Source organism: Mycteria americana, chromosome 20, assembly GCF_035582795.1.
Source record: "Mycteria americana isolate JAX WOST 10 ecotype Jacksonville Zoo and Gardens chromosome 20, USCA_MyAme_1.0, whole genome shotgun sequence".
Taxonomy (NCBI): Eukaryota; Metazoa; Chordata; class Aves; order Ciconiiformes; family Ciconiidae; genus Mycteria; species Mycteria americana.
The window spans coordinates 6,813,787-6,831,703 of NC_134384.1; the positions used below are offsets into that span (position 1 = coordinate 6,813,787).

General features: G+C 55.7%; 1 protein-coding gene across 2 annotated transcripts; it reads right to left on the bottom strand.

Moving 5' to 3' along the window:
* Nucleotides 1-5,372: 5,372 nt before the first annotated feature.
* TNNT2 (troponin T2, cardiac type) lies at nt 5,373-17,312 on the bottom strand. Of its 2 annotated transcripts, XM_075521557.1 has the most exons (17): nt 17,274-17,312; nt 14,793-14,840; nt 13,807-13,817; nt 13,665-13,682; nt 12,985-13,014; nt 12,151-12,207; nt 11,539-11,568; nt 10,993-11,028; nt 10,673-10,694; nt 9,628-9,688; nt 9,371-9,487; nt 8,925-9,002; nt 8,661-8,771; nt 8,143-8,252; nt 7,594-7,684; nt 7,011-7,051; nt 5,373-5,652 (listed from the first exon to the last, which is right to left on the bottom strand). In XM_075521557.1, exons 2-17 carry the CDS (start codon nt 14,828-14,830, stop codon nt 5,604-5,606), a joined length of 900 nt encoding a protein of 299 aa, XP_075377672.1. In that variant the 5' UTR covers nt 14,831-14,840; nt 17,274-17,312; the 3' UTR covers nt 5,373-5,603. The 2 variants fall into 2 exon arrangements, with proteins under 2 accessions (XP_075377672.1, XP_075377671.1); XM_075521556.1 differs by lacking the exon at nt 17,274-17,312 and adding an exon at nt 15,777-15,913 and having other exon boundaries at nt 13,665-13,817.
* Nucleotides 17,313-17,917: the final 605 nt, after the last annotated feature.

A 17,917-nucleotide genomic window follows, 5' to 3' on the forward strand; every position in this document is an offset into this window, starting at 1 on the left:
GGTGACCATAAATGAATGATACCCTAAAATGTATCCCCTGCTGTTGGACGCCCGTGTCTTGGGACAGCCCATCCACCAGGACTGCCTCAGGGACACCATGGGCACAGTTCCCCTGCACCCATCGCTGATGTTTCACCTTCCTCTGGAGGTGTGTTGCAGGATCCGGCACAGCAAGCTCTGAGCGTGCGTGTGCGTACAAGTACCTGTGACTGTGTCAGCGTGTGTGTGCATGTGCATGTCTGGGACTCTGCATGTGCGTATGTGTGTGCGTTTGCATGCAAGGGAGCACACAGCCCCCTTCCTCTGCGGGGAGCAGGATGGTGTCAGCAGCAGAGCAGCAGACACAGGAATATTCTGAAGATACCTCGCCTCAAAGCTGCAAATGTGGGGCTCTGAGAACCTGCCTAGGGGTGTACCCAGAGATGATACCACGGGAGACACTGCTAAAGGCTTCGGCTTTTGTCTCACAGCTCGCTGTTTGCTGCAGAGCTTCGTGCACCAGCTAAGCATGGGTGAGTTGGGTCTCCATGTGCCCTTTGGGAAGGGAGATGGGTCAGGATCTGTGCAGCTGAGGCTGATGACGAGGTGCAAGAGCAGGACCAATTCCCTGCAGTGCTCCAAACCTCCCTGAGATCTGTGCCATCCCCTGACCTGGGCACTGGCCGTGACTGCCAGAGCCACCTCTGCAGGGATTGCTGCTCCTGCAAACCCTCACAGCAGCTTTGGTGCTCAGCACCGCTGCGGGTCAGGGTATACAGCACAGCACCACCTTTACCAGTCATGTACCGTATGGATCCAATGCTGGGCAAAGGGCTGATCTCAGCTCCTGTTAGGCCTCAGCATCTCAGTGCTCCTGCCTGTGGTTGCTGCCCTGCACCAAAGAAGAGCATAGTTTACACCTGGGACTTCAGCTGAAACCTGGGCATGAGAGCACATGCAAAAGCAGTGACTCAGACATCACCAGGAAGCTTATTTTCCTTCCACTAAATGCCAGTAAAGTGCTGCTTCCAGAGAACAACTAAAGCCTCTTCCTTTCCATCCCAGAGCATTGTTGCCTGCTTTGTCAGCGGGACTTGTCTCATGGACATGGGTCATTGCGTAGATGCTAAACTGTGCTCGCCGTGCATTAAAGACTTTATTGATGATTTAACACATCTGTGGAATCAGCATAAACCATGGGTGACTAACCAATTAAAGGCGATTAATTGATACCTATTAATTAGCTACTGTAAGCAGTGATGTACAGGGCTAAGATAATAAATGAAACTTAAAGTTTTATAAGGCATTTAAAAATAATCATAAAAAAACTTGCAAACGTCAGATGCTTGCACGAACAAATGGACCTGCCCTGCAGAGGAGTGTGCTGAGGAGGGCCATCTGACAGCAACATATGGGTTGGGACTCTGGAGATGACAGCTCCAGGTCTGGAAGGTGTTTCAAAGTTCAATATTTACATCCTTTTTCTCCCTCTGAAAATACAGCCTGTTTTCAGATCTGACCTGCAAAAATGAGAGGCTGTACTGCTTCATTTTCTGCAGTTTTTTGTTGGCATTTGGCCTTGGCTTGAACTCAAGGCTGGGCACCCCGGTACTTCAGGGGGACAGTGGCACCGTGGATCAGTGCGACGTGGCCACCCCGTACCCAGAGTCTAAGGTTCATGGATGGTGAAAGCAGTGAACCCCACACCACACTCTGAAGGACGGCCAATGTCCACTCACCACAGCAATGGCATCCAATACCATCCGCTCCGTGCTCTACAAAGCTGGGCCACCCTTGAACACCCAGGACATCACTGGAAAAATACCCTATGCTGTGCCGTGCCTGGGCAGTGGGGACTCCGTGTGCCAGCCAGGATCCACTGTTAGCACGGGAGCTGCTGTGTGTGTCATCCTGCTGGTGCTGGCACCCCCTCCCCAGCCCCAGAGGACCCAAGTCCCCCGTCCTGCACCGGGGAGCGTGGGCACTGGCTCACCCAGGGAGTAAAGCAGGAGGTGCAGAGCAGCCCACACCCACTGTGCTTGTCCAGCGCCTTGGGCATGCTCTGACCTCCTGACACACACCCCAACACCCCCTTCGCTGGCCCTGCCTGTCTCTCCTCCACGTGCTGTTCTTGCACTCCATAGCCCATGGGGCCACCTCAAACTTAGTGTTGTACCTGGACGGAGGGAAGCAACGCTCCAGCATCTCCAAGGCGGGGGTGAGGGGATCCTTCACCATGTGCCCCAACTGATGGAGCCAACGAGGGGCTCCACATCCCCATCTGGTGAGACGCACTGGGCTCCAGGACAGCAATCTCAGAATCTCCTGTGCTGTCCAGAGCATCCCTACCTAACGTGACCTGATCAAAGACACAAGCAGGCTGTTTCTGTCACGACTGCTGTAGCAGTCGTGGCAAGACCAGGCTCTACAATATCTGTATTTCAGCCTGGCTTTGACTCTGGGAGCAGTCCTGAGTTTTGAGTGTGCCTTACACACAGCTCTGATTTAGCACAATCACAGCACAAAAACATCAGCTCAACATTTTACCAGCACCTTCTGGGTAACAAATGCATCCTTCTCTGCATCCATTCCACCATGTGGGAACACTGGTACCCTGGGAAGCACCTTGGCATGGGTTTGCATCGACAGACCACAAGGTGCACGTGCTCGTGAGACGTGGGCACAGGTCTGCTGGGGTCTGGGCTCATGCAGTAGCGTTGGGACACTCGTGCTGAATGCCGAAGGAGGAGGCTTTGTACCTTGGGCAGGCAGCAGCCTCTGGAGCTTTGAACTCTGGCCAGGACATTGGCACCGCTTTGGGGAGGGCAGAGGCCTTTTGTGCCACACCATGCTGTAGGACATGAGCCCTGCATTGCACCCACCGGCACGCACACCTCACTGCAGAATCTGCCAACGTCTCCGTAGAGCAGCTAAAAGGACCCTGACATCCTGCACTGCACAGACGGCGTGGGACACAACCTGATCCCTGTCGGTGCTTTGGCTGAGACACCAGAACTGCACTTGAGTGGACGCTGGTTTCTGGTGCTGTGCTCCAGAGTGGTGCTGCGCAAGGGACTGCTCCTGAAAGGACCACAGCATGGAAGATGTTTGCATACTATGGCAGAAGATGCTGTTCCTCTGCAACATGCTAGAGGATGCTACACCTCATAGCTCCTGGGGAAGGAGAAGGCATGCCCTGCTAGGGAAAGGCAGAGCTCTCTACCCCTCATACCGTGCTCCAAAGGATGCTGGTGCTTTGATCTGGCATCCAGAGGTCCTGCTGCCCGTGGGGACATTGACACCACACACCAGTGCTGCAGGACACTAGTACACTGCAAATCTCCACAACTACATGGCACCGCCAGGCTGTTTTAGCACCCTGCACGACCCTCCAAAAGCTGCTGCCAGGGGTCCCTCACTCTGCAGTGCACAGCAGCACGGCCGGTCTCTGGCCCGCTGCGCTAACCTAAGACTCATCCACTTGCAAAACACCTGCTATGCGTGGCAGGATGGGGACAGCATGCCTGCACATCAGAGCTGCTCACCAGCATGCAGCGCCCTGCACCACGCTCCAGCAAACCCTGGCACAACATACCGCACCATCGCAATCGTCACGCAGCCCATGCAACACTTGGGATGATGCCAGCACCCTGGAAGACCCTGAAGAAGACCCCAGAGCACTCTGCCATGTCCCAGAGGATTTCTGCATGCTGCACCACGCTCTGCCATGCCTGACCACGGCAGCATCCCACTCACAGTGGAAAGCCACAGACACCGGTGGGAGAGGGAGCAGGGGAGGGTCGGTGGCAGGGCTGGGTGCTGACTCAGCTGTTCTGGCACGGCTGTGCCACCGAGCACCGGGCGCAGGGAAGGAGGTGTTGGGCGGGGAGGGAGCACGCAGGTTTCGGCCCCAGCGCGCATGGAGCCAGGCTGGCGGGGGGCCAGCACGCTGCCGAGACAGGCAGCGCTGTGGGAAGCAGGGAGTGCCTCTGAACCCCCACCCTGGGCGCTGCCAGCCCTGCGGGGACGGGCAGAGCGGCTGCAGTGCCTCTGTGTGCACCGGGCACCAGCACTGGCAGGGCCCTGCCCTTGCCTGCCAGAAAGGTTTTGAGGTGGACCTTCAGAGCCCGGGAGGAGAAGGGGACTTTTTTTTTCCAAGCCAGATGTACCTTTCTGCCCCGAGCCATGCCCCCGGGGCCGTGCATCAGTCAGGGTGGAAATGTCACTTGCCGGACCTTCACTCAGCCACTCTCCAGGGATTTCATGTCCCACCACTGCCACCCTCCCCACCTCTCCCCTTTTGTCCCCATAAGGGATCAGTCTCATCCCTCCACACCTCGTTTTTGAGGAGGCAGGTGATAGGGGGCTGGTTGCCCTCCATTTGCTGTCTCACTGAAGCTGAGGCTTCCCAGAGCCTTGTTCCCCAAAACCTGATGGCATGTGTTGAAGTAGGCAAAATAAGTCGTCATCCAACAGGCAGCACAAGGGATAAACCTGCAGGATGGCCCCAGATCGCTGGGTCTGGGATGGGAGGACAGGCAGCTCCAGCAAGAGGGGAGACAAAATGTCTCGCCAAGGGACAAAAGTCTTTGAAGATCCACCATCCTGTGCATCCATCCCTTCCCCACTGCTCTGGGAAACGCCTCACGGATGCTGTTTAACAACAGCATGGGACAACTTGCCCCAGGAAATGATCATGCAAGCCTAGTGTCTTCTGCTGGCTGACAGTCCAGATCCATGCACCAGGAACACTTGGGATTATGCAGCTGATGTGTCCCTGTGGGCATTGTGTGTGGGAGCGTGCTACAGAGATGCCTACAGCTAGATGAAAGAGATCTGCACCCCTGAAAGGACAGATAAATGGTCTCTCCACACTGACTCATCTCAAGTCTTTGTTGCATGCTGTCAGAAACACACAGAGAAGGCAAACACAGTTGGTCTGGGCCCTTTAGGAAGAGGTGGAAATAGGAATGAAAATGGCCTGGAAGCAGGATTTGTGACTAATCCATGGACCGAGAGGCTTGGAAGCAGTGCCCCTATCCATGCTGTCCACAGGGCCAACCCTGACACAGAGAGGAGCAAGGGGGGCTCTGGTACAGCAAAAGCAGGAACTAAAGTGGCCATAACTAGGATTGCCCCAAACTGCAGCAGGTAAAGCAGGTCAGACCACTGAGCTCTGTTACAAAATTTCCCAAGGACTGCAGGTGTGAGATGCTGTGAGGCAAGGGGACATGTTATTCAGGAGGTCCTGGATGGTTGCTGCATCCTCTTGCACCCCAGGGAGCAGGTGTGCAACTGCACTTGCTCAGTTGAACTCTGCTGGGACTGTCCCGTGCCTGTTTCCTCTGGATTCAGAGCTTCAGGATGGAGACAACAGCTGCACTCCATCACTGTTCTCTTTATTTACAGACACAACATCAGCTGGGGGTGCGGAGATGAGAAACAGCACCTCGCGAAGCATCTGCCCACCCAGACGGCACTGTGCCTGCAGCAAGGTCTTTGCTCTGTGCAGTGGGAGGGCGGGTGGGTGCGTGGTGCAGGCTCCATGACATGGGGAAGCCAGCTGGTCGACCAAAAGGCAATACACCTCTCTGTGGCTGAGCCTCCCTGGCCTTCTGACTCATCTATTTCCACCGTCCACCCACCATGGTCTTTCCACGGGCAGCCTTTGACCTGGAAGGGAAGCAGAAAAGCACATGCAAAAAGGCATTAGTGACCGTGAAAGGAGGGAGGAGGTGGGTGCCATCAGAGGAGAATCGGAGGCCCTGCAAAGAGGACCATGCCATCTCTGGTTGATGCTCACTGCCCTGTGGGGAAGAAGGTCTTCAGTGGCCTCAGGTAAAAGCTTGGGACCTGAGTCAGTCTGTGTGTTTTGGGACTCCGTGGGAACAAGCTCATGCATTTTGCCAGGTGTTTCTAAGGAGCCCCAGTTCCCTTCCCGTGTTCCTCCCTCCCAAGGATCCTTCAGAGACAAAACGAAGGAGTTGGATCTTGGCTGTGGAGGGTCAAGGACAGCTGCAGGATCTTTATCCCAGGAACCAGAAGCTGTGAAGCTGTTAGCCAGGACCCACCGCATCGCTCTCCTTAACCACCATCAGGGGAGCAGGCACTGCTCTGGGCACGGGTCAGCAGAGAGGAGGAGGAGGCTTGGGTGGACAGTGAAGGGCGTTTCTGGCATATTATCCCAAGAGTCACCAGCCCAGCTCTGGCTGCCAGTCCTCAGCCCTGCTGCGAGCCTGATGTCAGCCCCGGTGTCCATGCAGCACACGTGCAGTGGGAGACTCACGGCACTCGGGAAACACCTGTACTCACCCTTTGCTGCAGTAACAGGCCATGTTGGGGCAGAAGAGAAGAGAGATTTGGTGTAAGCGGGGGGGGGATGCTGCTGACTGTCACACGGGGCAGGCTGAGCACCTCTCATGCGAGATGGCAGGATGGGATGGGGATGCGAGAGCAGCATGGTGCTCCCGAAGGTGGGGTTAAACACCCACCTCCACCCTCCTACGAAAGGTCCCCCAGTCCTGTGCAGGGGACATGGGCACAGGGACAGGCTCCCCTGTCCTTGTGGGGCTCCACAGCTCCCACAGCCCGTGGAATTTCCCCTCCTACACAAGCTGGGATCTCCAGCACCTTCTCTGAGATGCTGGGCAGAGCCACTGCAGGGATGGGGGCGGCCGGAGGCTGGCAGGACCCCACAGGACACAAGGCTCCAGGGCAGAGGTGGGGTCTCCCTGGGGCTCATCCCCAGCGGGGGTCTCTGGGGCAGGGGGAAGGTGGTGGAGGTGGGAGGCAATGGGGGTCTGTCAATGGGAGCAGAGCAGCATTGACCAAGGTCCCTGGGCCAGACCTGCAGGTCCATGAACAGCGGGTACCAGTGGGACTAGGGGCAGGAGTGGGAAGGACAGGAGGTGGCTCTGAGAGAGTGCAAGAGAGCCAGGAGATACACAGGGAGGGAGCTGGGGCCAGGAGAGCAGGGAGCTGGAAGGGCAGGAGGTGCCGAGGAAGGATGCTCAGCCTGCCCGGGGACTTACACTTTCTGGTGGTCACTAACGCGATTTCGGAGGACGTTGATCTGCAAGAGAAACGTAGGTGGATGGTGAGGCCTGGCAAGATGCCCCACCCCCGGCCGGGGATGAGGGTTGGGATGAAGATGCATCACTGCTCTCTCTTCCCCAGCGGTTCTTGCGTGGGGTTTAGCGCAGGGCTATGTGCAGCACAGCGGGAAGCCTGTTGCGGTGCAAAACACACGTCCCTAGGAGCTGCGAGGTCACAGGGGGCCACCACACAGCCCCTTTCTCCAGCTGCCACATCCTCCAGCATTTCATAGCTGTGTGCTCAGCCTTGCCAGGGTGGCCGACAACCGCTGGGAGGGTTGGCTTGATCCTGGCTCATCTCCAAAAGGGAGGCAGATGTGGCTTTGCTTTCAGCAGTGCAGAGCCTCTTGGGTGTTTGTCACCCCACGCACAAGGGGAGCACAGCCCTTTTCTGCTGCACCCAGCTGTCCTGCAACAGCACGGCCAGCCAGACAACCCACCTCGTCTCCCAGATGGGGAGCAAAAGGAGCAGCCAGGCACACAGAGGGCAAGCAAGCTCACGGAGGGCCTCGAAGCTCACCTCGTATTTCTGCCGCTTGAACTTTTCCTGCAGGTCAAATTTCTCAGCCTCCAGATCGCGGATGGTTTGCCATAGCTCCTTGGCCTTGTCCCTGTGGGAAGAGCCGGCTGGTGTCAGTGCAGAAAAGGGATGTGGCTCACAGGCATCTCACTGCAGGGGACAGGGCAGTGATGCCACCATCTCGCCTGCTCCCCCAGGACAGGTCTCTGCGGGCTCCATGCCCAACCGGGGATGCATCGGCCAGTCCCACGCAGGGACCGAACACATGGGTGTGAGGTTGGGACACACGGACACACATGTCCCATGCGTGTGAGCGTGGCTCCCTCTGATGGCCGGCGCTGCCAGCAGCACCTGGCAGTGGTGGCCCGGCAGAGCCATGGAGCCCACGTTCCAGGTGGGGTGTCACAGCCCCATCTCCCACCTGTGCCGTCACCCTCTTGTCTGGGCTGCGAGCCCCAGGCACCCGCCCTGGCCCAGGATCCTGCCCCAGGAGATGGGACCCAAAGCAGAGCCCCTGTCCTGGACATCCCTCCTGCAGCCCGCGCTCACCTCAGCTTGTCTTCATTGAGGTGGTCGATGTTCAGTGGCTTCCGCCGTTCACTGAGGATCTTCTTCTTCTTTTCCCTCTCTGTTTGCTTCTTCCCACCCTTTTTCTCTGACTGAGGAAACCATCAGTCCATCGGAGGAAAGGAAATCTGCCCAGCTTTTGCCCTACCCCTATCCCCAGCTCTGCCCCCAACACCCTCTCCTTTTGGGACTCCAGAAGAACATGAGGTCCTCAAGGAAATTTTGGCAATAGTGGACAAGACACCCCTCACACCCTTATCCCTGTCCCTGAGGCAAGGCTGGACCCCCCCTGGCCAGCATGTGCAAAGTAGAGCTCTCAGCTCACTTTGGCCCTCTGACCACTGCTGTGACCCAGCCGTGGTGGCCTGACTTCTTCTGCTTGTAGAAACCACAGTTTTCCAGCACTGAGAATGTGCATGGTACTGTGGGGCCAGCCCATGGTCGAAACCTTCCCAGGAGCACCAGGGGCTTCACTGCAACTGCCTGGGGTAGGATCACACCTTCTGCATGTATCCTCCAAAATGCAGCATGTTGGAGAAAGCTTTCTTCTTCCGTGCTTCCTCCTCAGCCTTCTTCCGGGCCTCCTCTTCCTCTTTGCGAGCTCTTTCTTCCTGCCAGGGTCAGAAGTGGGTCAGGAGCGGGTGGATGGAGACCTCACGGACTGGCTTGCATGCAACACACAGCTCGTGCTCCCATGTGCTCCATGGCTGGGCTTGTGCTACCCAAGACCAGCCCAAGCCCCCCAGCCCCAGAGGGAGACTCACGGCCATGCGGGCTTGGCGCTCCTTCTCCCTCTCGCTGCGAATCCGCTGCTGCTCTGCCCTCTCCGCTCGCCGCTGTTCCTGCAGGAGGAGAGGATGTTGGCTTGGACGCCCCAGGGAATCTGCATCCTCTCTGTCCCTAGGGACGCATCCCTGACTTCAAAAGCCCTGAGACCCCAAGGGCTGCTCCCATGTCTCCCAGGAGAGCACATGGACCAGAGCCCACAGGGCAAGGTGCATCTTTGTTAGGCACTGCAGCATTGCAGCAGCCAGACTAGGGGCTTCCCAGGCACCCCGGTACAAAATCTGGCTCAAATCTCAGGGTCTGTCTTGCAGGGACATGGGATGTCTCAGGTCTCGCAGCCGGGACTGTGGGGAAAGGATCATGGCTGTCTGTCCACAGGGGAGAGGGTGACAATAGCGATAGAGAGGGAGGGCTGCAGACATACAATCCTGTCCTTGAGGGAGATGAGCTCCTCTTCCTCCTTCTTCCTGCTCTCAAAGTGGGCTTCAATGAGGGCCTGCAGTTCATTCAGGTCCTTCTCCATGCGCTTGCGGTGGATGTCCTGCACCGGATAGAAACAGTGGCAATGGCTACACTCACCCAAATGAGGCCCTCCAGGAGTTGCAGAGCTGCTGGGCACAGTGTGGAGGAGCAACGAGAGGGGATCACCTCGCAGGGGTTGACTTTGGGTGCACTACTCACATCAAAATCCAGTCTCTCGCCATCTGGGATTTTGGGAGGCACCAGGTTTGGCATGAAGACCCTGCAATCGAAGGTGAGGAGGAGGATGGTGAACCTGCAGCAGATACCTGGGACAGGACAGTGCCTTTCATCCATGCACTGATCTACCCAGCCCTCCTCTCTGAGCCTCGCAGTCCTCAGGGATGCAGAGTGAGCACATTTTGAAGACAGGAAAGTGTAATGCTGCTTGCTGGAGGTTGCCAGCTGGACAGCCTCAGAGGAAGACCTCTGGCATTCCTGGGAAGCACTCCAAGGCACCCACATGGCTGGAATAACTCTGCAAGCTGCAGGCAACTTGGCCACGACCCTTTGCCAGGCACCCTGGGGCTGGCAGCCACCCCACCGCTCACCCAAAAGAGCACAGAGGAACTGTGTGCTCCAGTGTGATCTGGCACAGGGAGCTGGAAACCATCCTCTCATCCTCGGTGGGCTTGAGGGAAGGCAGGAGGTGCTCAGATGCACATAAAGACACAAAGGGATGAAGAGATCGCGGCTGAGGACAGATCTGCCTCCCAGACTGCAGCATCCCAGGGGTCCATGAGGATCCGCAGGTTCCTGGCAATAGTTCACAGCCCCGCTCCTTCAGGCAGGTGCTCCTGTCCCAGAGATGCTGGCAGTCATGCAAATGCCTGCCTCGTGCCAGCCATGGCCAGGAGTACACTGGAGAAGCAAGACCCTGGCTGTGCCATCGACCACATACCCCAGGCTGGGGTGCACACAGATTTTTTCCAGCTGCAGGGCCACAGGGCAGCTGGGCCTCCTCCAAGGAGCACACAAAATGCTTCAAGACCTCATTCTCAGGAGCCTCTTCATATTCTGTGTTTATCTGCCCGTTTATCTCCCTTTTTCTCTCCATGTCCCAGTTCCCATCCTGCTTTCATGCTTTTGAGGCCTCACTGTCCCATGCCCTTTATGGAACATGGTGCTAAGCCCATCACATGGAGCCTCTGCCCTGGCACAGCTCCTAGTTCAGACCTTGCACCAGTGAACATGCACTGACACTTACTTGGGCTTTGGCTTCGATTCACCTGCGGGTCCCCAGGAGCAGGAGAGAAAGACAACGTTAGTGTCACAGAGGCATTTGCTTTCGCACCTTGACCCAAACCCCACAACACTGAGCCGAGCTACCCCTCTCTCCCAGCAGCACAGGCTGCACTGTGGATCATCCTCCAGCAAAGAGGCATGCAGCAAGGTGTCCATCTCTATGCCAGAACCCGAGACACACGTTGATGCTCCTGGTTGAGCAGAAAGGCGTTTGGTACCTCCTTACACTGGCAAAGGCACAGTCCCTCCCACCCCAGAGAGGAACGAGGGTGGATACTTCACCTTCCCCAGGCTCCTGCTCTCGGTCCCCCTCTCCACCTGTGGAAAGCACAATGCTTTGGCTCCCAGAGGCCAGCCCTGCTGTGCCCCGTGCCCACGGACACAGCAGGGTGGTTCAGCCAGGCTGTTCCCCTCTGCCCTGTGCTTATCCCCACTGCAAAACCCAGCTCCATCCCTCCTGGATGAAGAGGGAGAGAGCAGGTCCCTCACAGACATCCCTCACCCACAGACAGACCGGGAGAGCCCCAGGTCCTCTCCAGGAGGAACCCAGACAGGCTTTGCTGAGGCTGGGAAAGCAGTAGTACTACCCTCTCCTTCTGTATTTTGGGCGAATTTCTTACCTAGGCAGCACAAAGCCATCCCTCCTGCAGGCCTCCTGCTGCCCCAGCCCTGGCAGAGGATGAGGCCAGGGCAGCTCTGCCCCATTTACTGCAGATTCTCTGTCTTCAGCAGCAAATTAATTCAACACTGAAAACTCCAGTGGGGTGGGGGAACACTGGGATCAGGACTGAAATGGCCAAAACTGCCCCTCCTCCATTCCTGCTTTACCTTCTGATGCTTTCGTTTCATCTTCTTGTTCTGTTTCAAAAGCAATGGGGAGAATATGAGCATCCATGGGTGAGGGCAGCCTCATCCCCCCCAGCACAGAGGGGTCCCGGCACCCTAACTCAGGAGCATGGCTGTGATCTGAGCCTGCCCCAGCAGCCGTGACAGCACAGGGACACACATCAGGCAACCCAGTCTGCTCCAAAGAGGTCTCATGCAGTCCAGTGCTCTTTGGATGGTGAGACACACCAGAGCATGACCCCATCTCTGGAAATCCCCCCTGTAAGGCTACGGGGACCTCTTGGTGGAACAAGCTTAACTCATTTTTGGCATTTTTCAGAGTGCTGGACACAAACTGTTTGATCAGCAACCAGCAGAAAACACCATTATCCTCATGCTTGCTGGGCCAAGGCACTTGGTAGATCAGGAAAGGGCAGCTCAGTTTTGACACCTCTTTACTGGAAATCACAGATTTGGGGAAGAGCTGCCCCTTTGTGCTACTGGTCCGCTGTCACAGGCAACGCTGGGACATCCCAGACCCTGCTCGGCACCCCACCGAAGCAGAGCATGGCTCCAGCCAAGCCATGGGAGCTCGCTGGTGAAGCCACCACCCACCTTCTGCCTTGGTTTCTTCAGTCTCCTCCTCTGCCTCGTCTACTTGTTCTTCCTGACCTGTGGAATAATGAGCAGTGTGAGTCCGACAGCCACTGCTCCCACTGGCTCCCTACGGACCCCGGTATTGGGCCAACTGCGGCATGGAGCCAGCCGAGAGAGAGACCTGGGGGAGACATAGCCACGGGAGAAAGAAGCAGTGGCTCAGAAAGCAAAGGGATTCGCTCTAACCTTTACCCAAGGGCTGCTCTCTGTGCTTGGGCAGGGGGGGGAAAAAAAAGATTTATAGCCACCTCCTGGTTTTTCCCTTATTCCCTCTCATGGTATCATGCTCTTATACCCCGGGATGGCGGGGGGTGGGAGGGTGGGGTGGGTGTGATTTCTATTGCTCTCCTCTAGCCAGAGAAGAACAAGACGGGCTGGCATTAGAGAACGTGCCTTCAGCACCTTCACAATCTTATTTATGACACTGTTGGAGCATTTTTCCACTGGAGGGAGCAGTATCCCCACAAGAGTCCTCCACTGGAGTCAGAGTGATGCTGGGGCCCACAGGTCCTGGGAAGACTTGTGGTCCCACAGCACGAGAGAAGGAAAGAAAAAGAAGATAGCAAACCACGAGTGCATTTGGTTGATAGATGTAAGAGAGAAGCCACAGACACGGGAGCAGATACACACAGCACAGGCGGGCAGGAAGGGGGGAGTGCAAGAAGCAAGAGAGAGAAGTGGAAGAATGAAAGAAAACCATTTCCCAACCAGGGAGAGGCAAAAGACACACCGACCCACGACATATTCACAGCAGCAGTGGAGAGATGGAATAAAGAAAGGTGCAATAACTACCGTCTTCTTCCTCTATCCATTCTTCCTCTTCTGAGCCAGGGAGGAGGGAAAGGAATAAGTGCAGAGGTTAGTCGGACGCCATAAAGCTGTGGAGTGTAGCTATGGCGTGCATGAGATGAGGACTCTAGCACTGCAGCAGTTTCCTCCTTGTGCCTCTCTTTGCTTTTAACATTCGGGATGTTTTGCCGTGCAGCAGCCCAGGCTGCCTGGCAGTGCCCTGAAGCAGCAAGAGGCTCAGCAAAACCCAGCTCCCAAACCCAGCCCCCAATGCACAGCCCAGCTGTGTCCCAGAGCAGCTGCGTGCACCGTGGGGTTGGCTTCTTCATTGGACTGAGGCAGTTGGAGGTTTGTGCTTGAGCATCATTGATATACATTCAGCTGAGGCTCCAGCTCCCGTTGAGTTATTGGACTCACACCTCTGCCAACGCCCAAGTCCAGCATTTCCACCCCTGTTTTGAGTCAAGGGCTCACTCTGACAAAAGAGATCCTGATAAAATTCAGACTGGTTTTGATCCTACTGATGTTTCAGGTGGACGAATATAGAACATGGTCTCATCTGCCTTTCCTGGTCATGATTTGCCATTGCAGTCGAGGAGCTTACCACCACAACCCACCCAAGCAAAACACTGAACCAACAGCACTTGTGTCTGGGTCCTTGCAACCACCGGTGAAACACTTACCTTCTTCCACATACTCCTCTTCACAGAGCACACGTGCGCACAGGAGAGAGGGAAGGGAAAGAAGACGCAGGTTATTGAAGTTGCTCTGATCATTTCTTAGCTTCAGCCTCGGGGCAGCTGCAGATGCTCCACGTCCTCTTACCTTCCTGCTCCCTGCAAAGCACAACGCAAATTTGCAGAGTTACAGCGATCTGCTGCAATGGGGCACGTGTGTCCATCAGTGAGGCCAAAGGGGAATTTGAAATTTCCTCAAGGCTGGCTCCCCTTTTTCATAGCAATGGGCAATGACTGCTGGGTGGCATGCTGTAAGGTGGCAGTGGGGATGGGACAAGACCCAGATCACCCTGCAGGCTGTGGATAGCAGGAGCTGAAATGCTTGACTGACACTTCGACAGTGGTCAGAGCACAACACTATTTTGCAGCTTGAGAAGATCGAGTGACCGTGGCCTGTAATCCTAGAAACTGGCATCTCACATCCCACCTTTGCCCCAAAGTCCTTTCCTGACCTTGGGGGAGATGCACAGTCTGTCCTCGGGTGTGCCCAGGGGACACTGGGCACAGCGGTCAGACTGATCGCTGAGACATGCGAGTCTGTGGTGGCATTTAAACATAAGAGAAGGATTCAGACCTACTTTTTCTGCTGGTGGATAAGTAGGAGCTGTGTTTGGACTGATCCCTATAACCATGTATCACAGATATTGAGCCCCTTCTCTCCAGGGTGCGCCTCATGGCCCAGCAACCATCACCAGCAAAAGTTGCCCTCAAATTTGTGCCTTGGGTCCTGATGCTGTGGATGTGGCAGTAGGACCCCAGCAGGAACAGGCTGATGACATCAGCTTTTCCCAGCTCTATCTCACTGATTTAGACTACAGCATTTTTTAATGCAGGGACTGTCCCTTGCCATGTATGTGCTGATACAGCTCCTAACACAAAAATCCCCACTGCTGGGGGTCTCGGCACTATCACAGCAGCGGTGCAGATGGGCACAGGTTGGGGGGATTTCATGCTGGATGCTGGCGTAATGATGAGAGCCAGTGCCCCCCACATGGCACCTCCAAGCAATACTGTGACCCTGTGGGGAAGTGGGAATAAGGAGAAAGAAAGGGTCTTTAAAAGCACACCACTTACTGCTCATATTCTTCGACGACCTCTTCAGAGTCCGACATGCCTGGTTATCTAGCAGAATTCAAGGCAGATTGGAAAAAGCGAGGGTTAGGACCTGAGATAAGGACAAGCACAGCCTGTCCTCCAGCGCCTGAGACACAGGCACAGAGATGCTGCATCTCTCCAAAGCACTTGGAGCTTCAAGCTGTCCCCAGCCGGGCTGTGACAGTGTTATCTCAGCAGAGATAAGGTTCCCCCCTCCCCTCCTGTCCCAGGATCACAGCTCTCCCCAAACAGGAGGCAGGAGATTAGACACAGCCTCATGCAACACTGATAACTGCTGTCAGGAGCCATGTCCAGGACACGCAGCTCCTCTCGCCGCAGCCATCTCAGGGTGCTGTGTTTGCTCAGGGCACAGGAAAATAACACAATTATAATGTTCAGCTTGTTTTGCTTCCTGACTATTCTTAGCTCGGTTGGGATATAGAAACTTGCAGGGATGTCCCATTATCTCAAATTTACAGCCCTGCACAAGCCACAGCAAGAGATCTCGGTGAGACCTCCCAGCCCAGCCCTCCGAGTGCAGGGCATGCTCTGGAAAGGGGCAATCTGAGCTCAGCCGGAGCTTTTGGCTCCTGGTCCTGGCCTGAGGCTGAGGTTAGCTAAAAGGAATAATTCACAGCCTGGTTTAGCAATAGGGATAACAACTTATCAGAAAAGCCCATGCTCATCTTCCTGGCACACCAGTCTCCCTCCCAGCTGTGGTCAGGAGGACTTTATTCATCGTCCCACCTCACCTAGCTTCCACTCAATGCTCCACCGCAAGGTCTGCACAGACCAGCCCCATGATCAGCCCCAGCCCTGGGTATCCCAGAACAGCCCTGAGCATCAGCCCAAGCCCCTGCACGGTCCGTCCACCGCTCGCATTCGTGCCGGACCTCGGCAAAGCTGAGATGCAGCAGGACAACGCGAGGCAGCTCTAGAAATAACTTCCATGTGCTAAACCACCTGTTCCCAGAGCAACGCCGCTTCCCTTCTCCTTCTGCCGGGCGTCTGGGAACAACTGGTCCTGGCTACATCTGTTGAGCATTTATTACCCAGGATGGGTAGGACAGGCTTCAGGATCACTTATTCAAGATGCTGAATCGAGGGCTGGAATCCGCAAGCACGGGAAAGATGCGTTACAGGACGGGCGCCTGTGCATACCCGCGGTTCCCGGGGGTTGTCAAACCTCGCTTCTGAGCAATGACTCACAAGGTGCTTTTTGGAGACAAATGAAGTCAGAACTCAGCCCCATCTGCCTCAGGTTCACCGCCTGCTTCTGCTGTCGTCATTCCCTTCCCTCTGATGCATCTGGGGCTTGGCCCTAAGCACCCCCCTCCAGCACCATCCCCTCAATCTCTGCTCGCCCTCAAACATCAATTCCTGGCCCTACTTTTCCCCCAGGCTCGGCATGGTCCTGTTACCCCCAGAGTTTGGCCAAATCATTTATGTGGTCTCTGAGTACCCAAGACTTCATGTAGTCCTCTCATAACACAAGAGTGGAGACTCCCTCTTGGCCACGACATTGCAAACCTGCATTTGTGAAAGCCTATTTCTACATTTCCTTTCACCTCATACAGAACTGGATCCCACAGAGCATTTGCTGAGGAACAGCAAAAAACCAGGACTGTTAAGGGGGTACACAAGAAAAACTAACGTTACACCAGAAAGTGGCTCTAGGAAATCATTATCCATCCTCTGCACAGAAACAGATAAACCTTTCCATTAAAGCTTTGACATCTTGTTTTGAAAGAATTAGGAGAACCAAGCAGATGTATTACAGAGTTAAAGAAGAAACATTGCACGTATTATTGACTGAAAAAAAAATCTCCCATCATTTGCTGTGGATTAAATACTCCAGATATCCATCCTGCTCCTTAAAATCCCCCTCTCCATTAGCTCAGGGCTGGCTGGTCACACCTCTGGGGCTGAGTTAATCCTCCACGGTTTGCAGTCCCTGCTTTCCTCCAGGCTACCCAGACATGGAGCTCTCGTTTCCCAGCATTTGCTCCAGCGTGGGTCACGTCGCTGCTCCCTTCCCGCTTGGCAGGGTCAGACCATGCACGGGAGCATCCCAGCTCTAACCTACCCCATGGGCTACCATGAACCAGGGCCAGGCTGGCCTGACTCCCCCACGGGCATTGCATCCCTCCTGTCCCCTCCAGAGACACAGGCAATAGGGATCTATGAGATTCCCCCGGCACCAGGGCAGCCAAAATCCTTCTCAGACGCCTTTGCACACATCGGGGTGGTTCAAAAGGCGTTGGGCAAGTTGCAAACACAACCTTCTGGAGAGGGTCTTGATCTTTTATCCGTGGGAATGCCTTCATTGCAAAAATACATCCCAGTGCAAGTGGCTGGGGAGGACCATTAACCCTGAGCCAAGCCCCTTCTGGGTCTACCAACTGCCCTTCCACTGAGCGTCCTACGCCACAAGCAGGCACCCCACCGCCCCAGCCTTACCTCTGCCACGGGGCACTGGTGAGATCCCAGGGAGCCGAGGGGAAGCCAGCGGGTGTCTGGGAAATGCTCTTTGGGGGCAGGAGGCTTTAAGGGGGCTCCAGCGCCCACCCCGGGGCGGGCAGCGCCGTGAGGAATGTGCCCGGCGCCCAGCGAGGAATGCAACACTTGTGAGCTGCTATTTTGGCAGCCACTGCCACAGCCCCCTCCGCCGCTCCCCCTTCCCCCCCAGGAGCCCATATAAGCCCAAGCTATTGTGTGGCCTCAGAGATTTGCTATTTTAAACCCTCTGGACTAAGATACACGAGTGCCCAAGGGGCTGACACAAGCCAGCCAGCTGTCACTTTCTAGGGCCGGGGACGCTGATAAGGCAACGCTGCCACGAGCAGAGGACTGGACCCTCCATCGCAGCCCCCGACCCAGGCTCGCTCAGACGCTGCACCGCATCCAAGATGTTTTAATGAGAAGGGAAGAGTCTCAGGCTGCTTTTATGCCCACAGAACACATTTGTCTTGGGTTTTTGTCTTTTTTCCTCTTGCCGGAAGAAGGGAAATGAACTTTTCCCAGTCCCAGCCCAGGAGCAGGTGACTGGGAGCATCTTAGAAAGAGCAACTTTTATTAGAAAAAAAAAGAAAAAAAAGGCACAG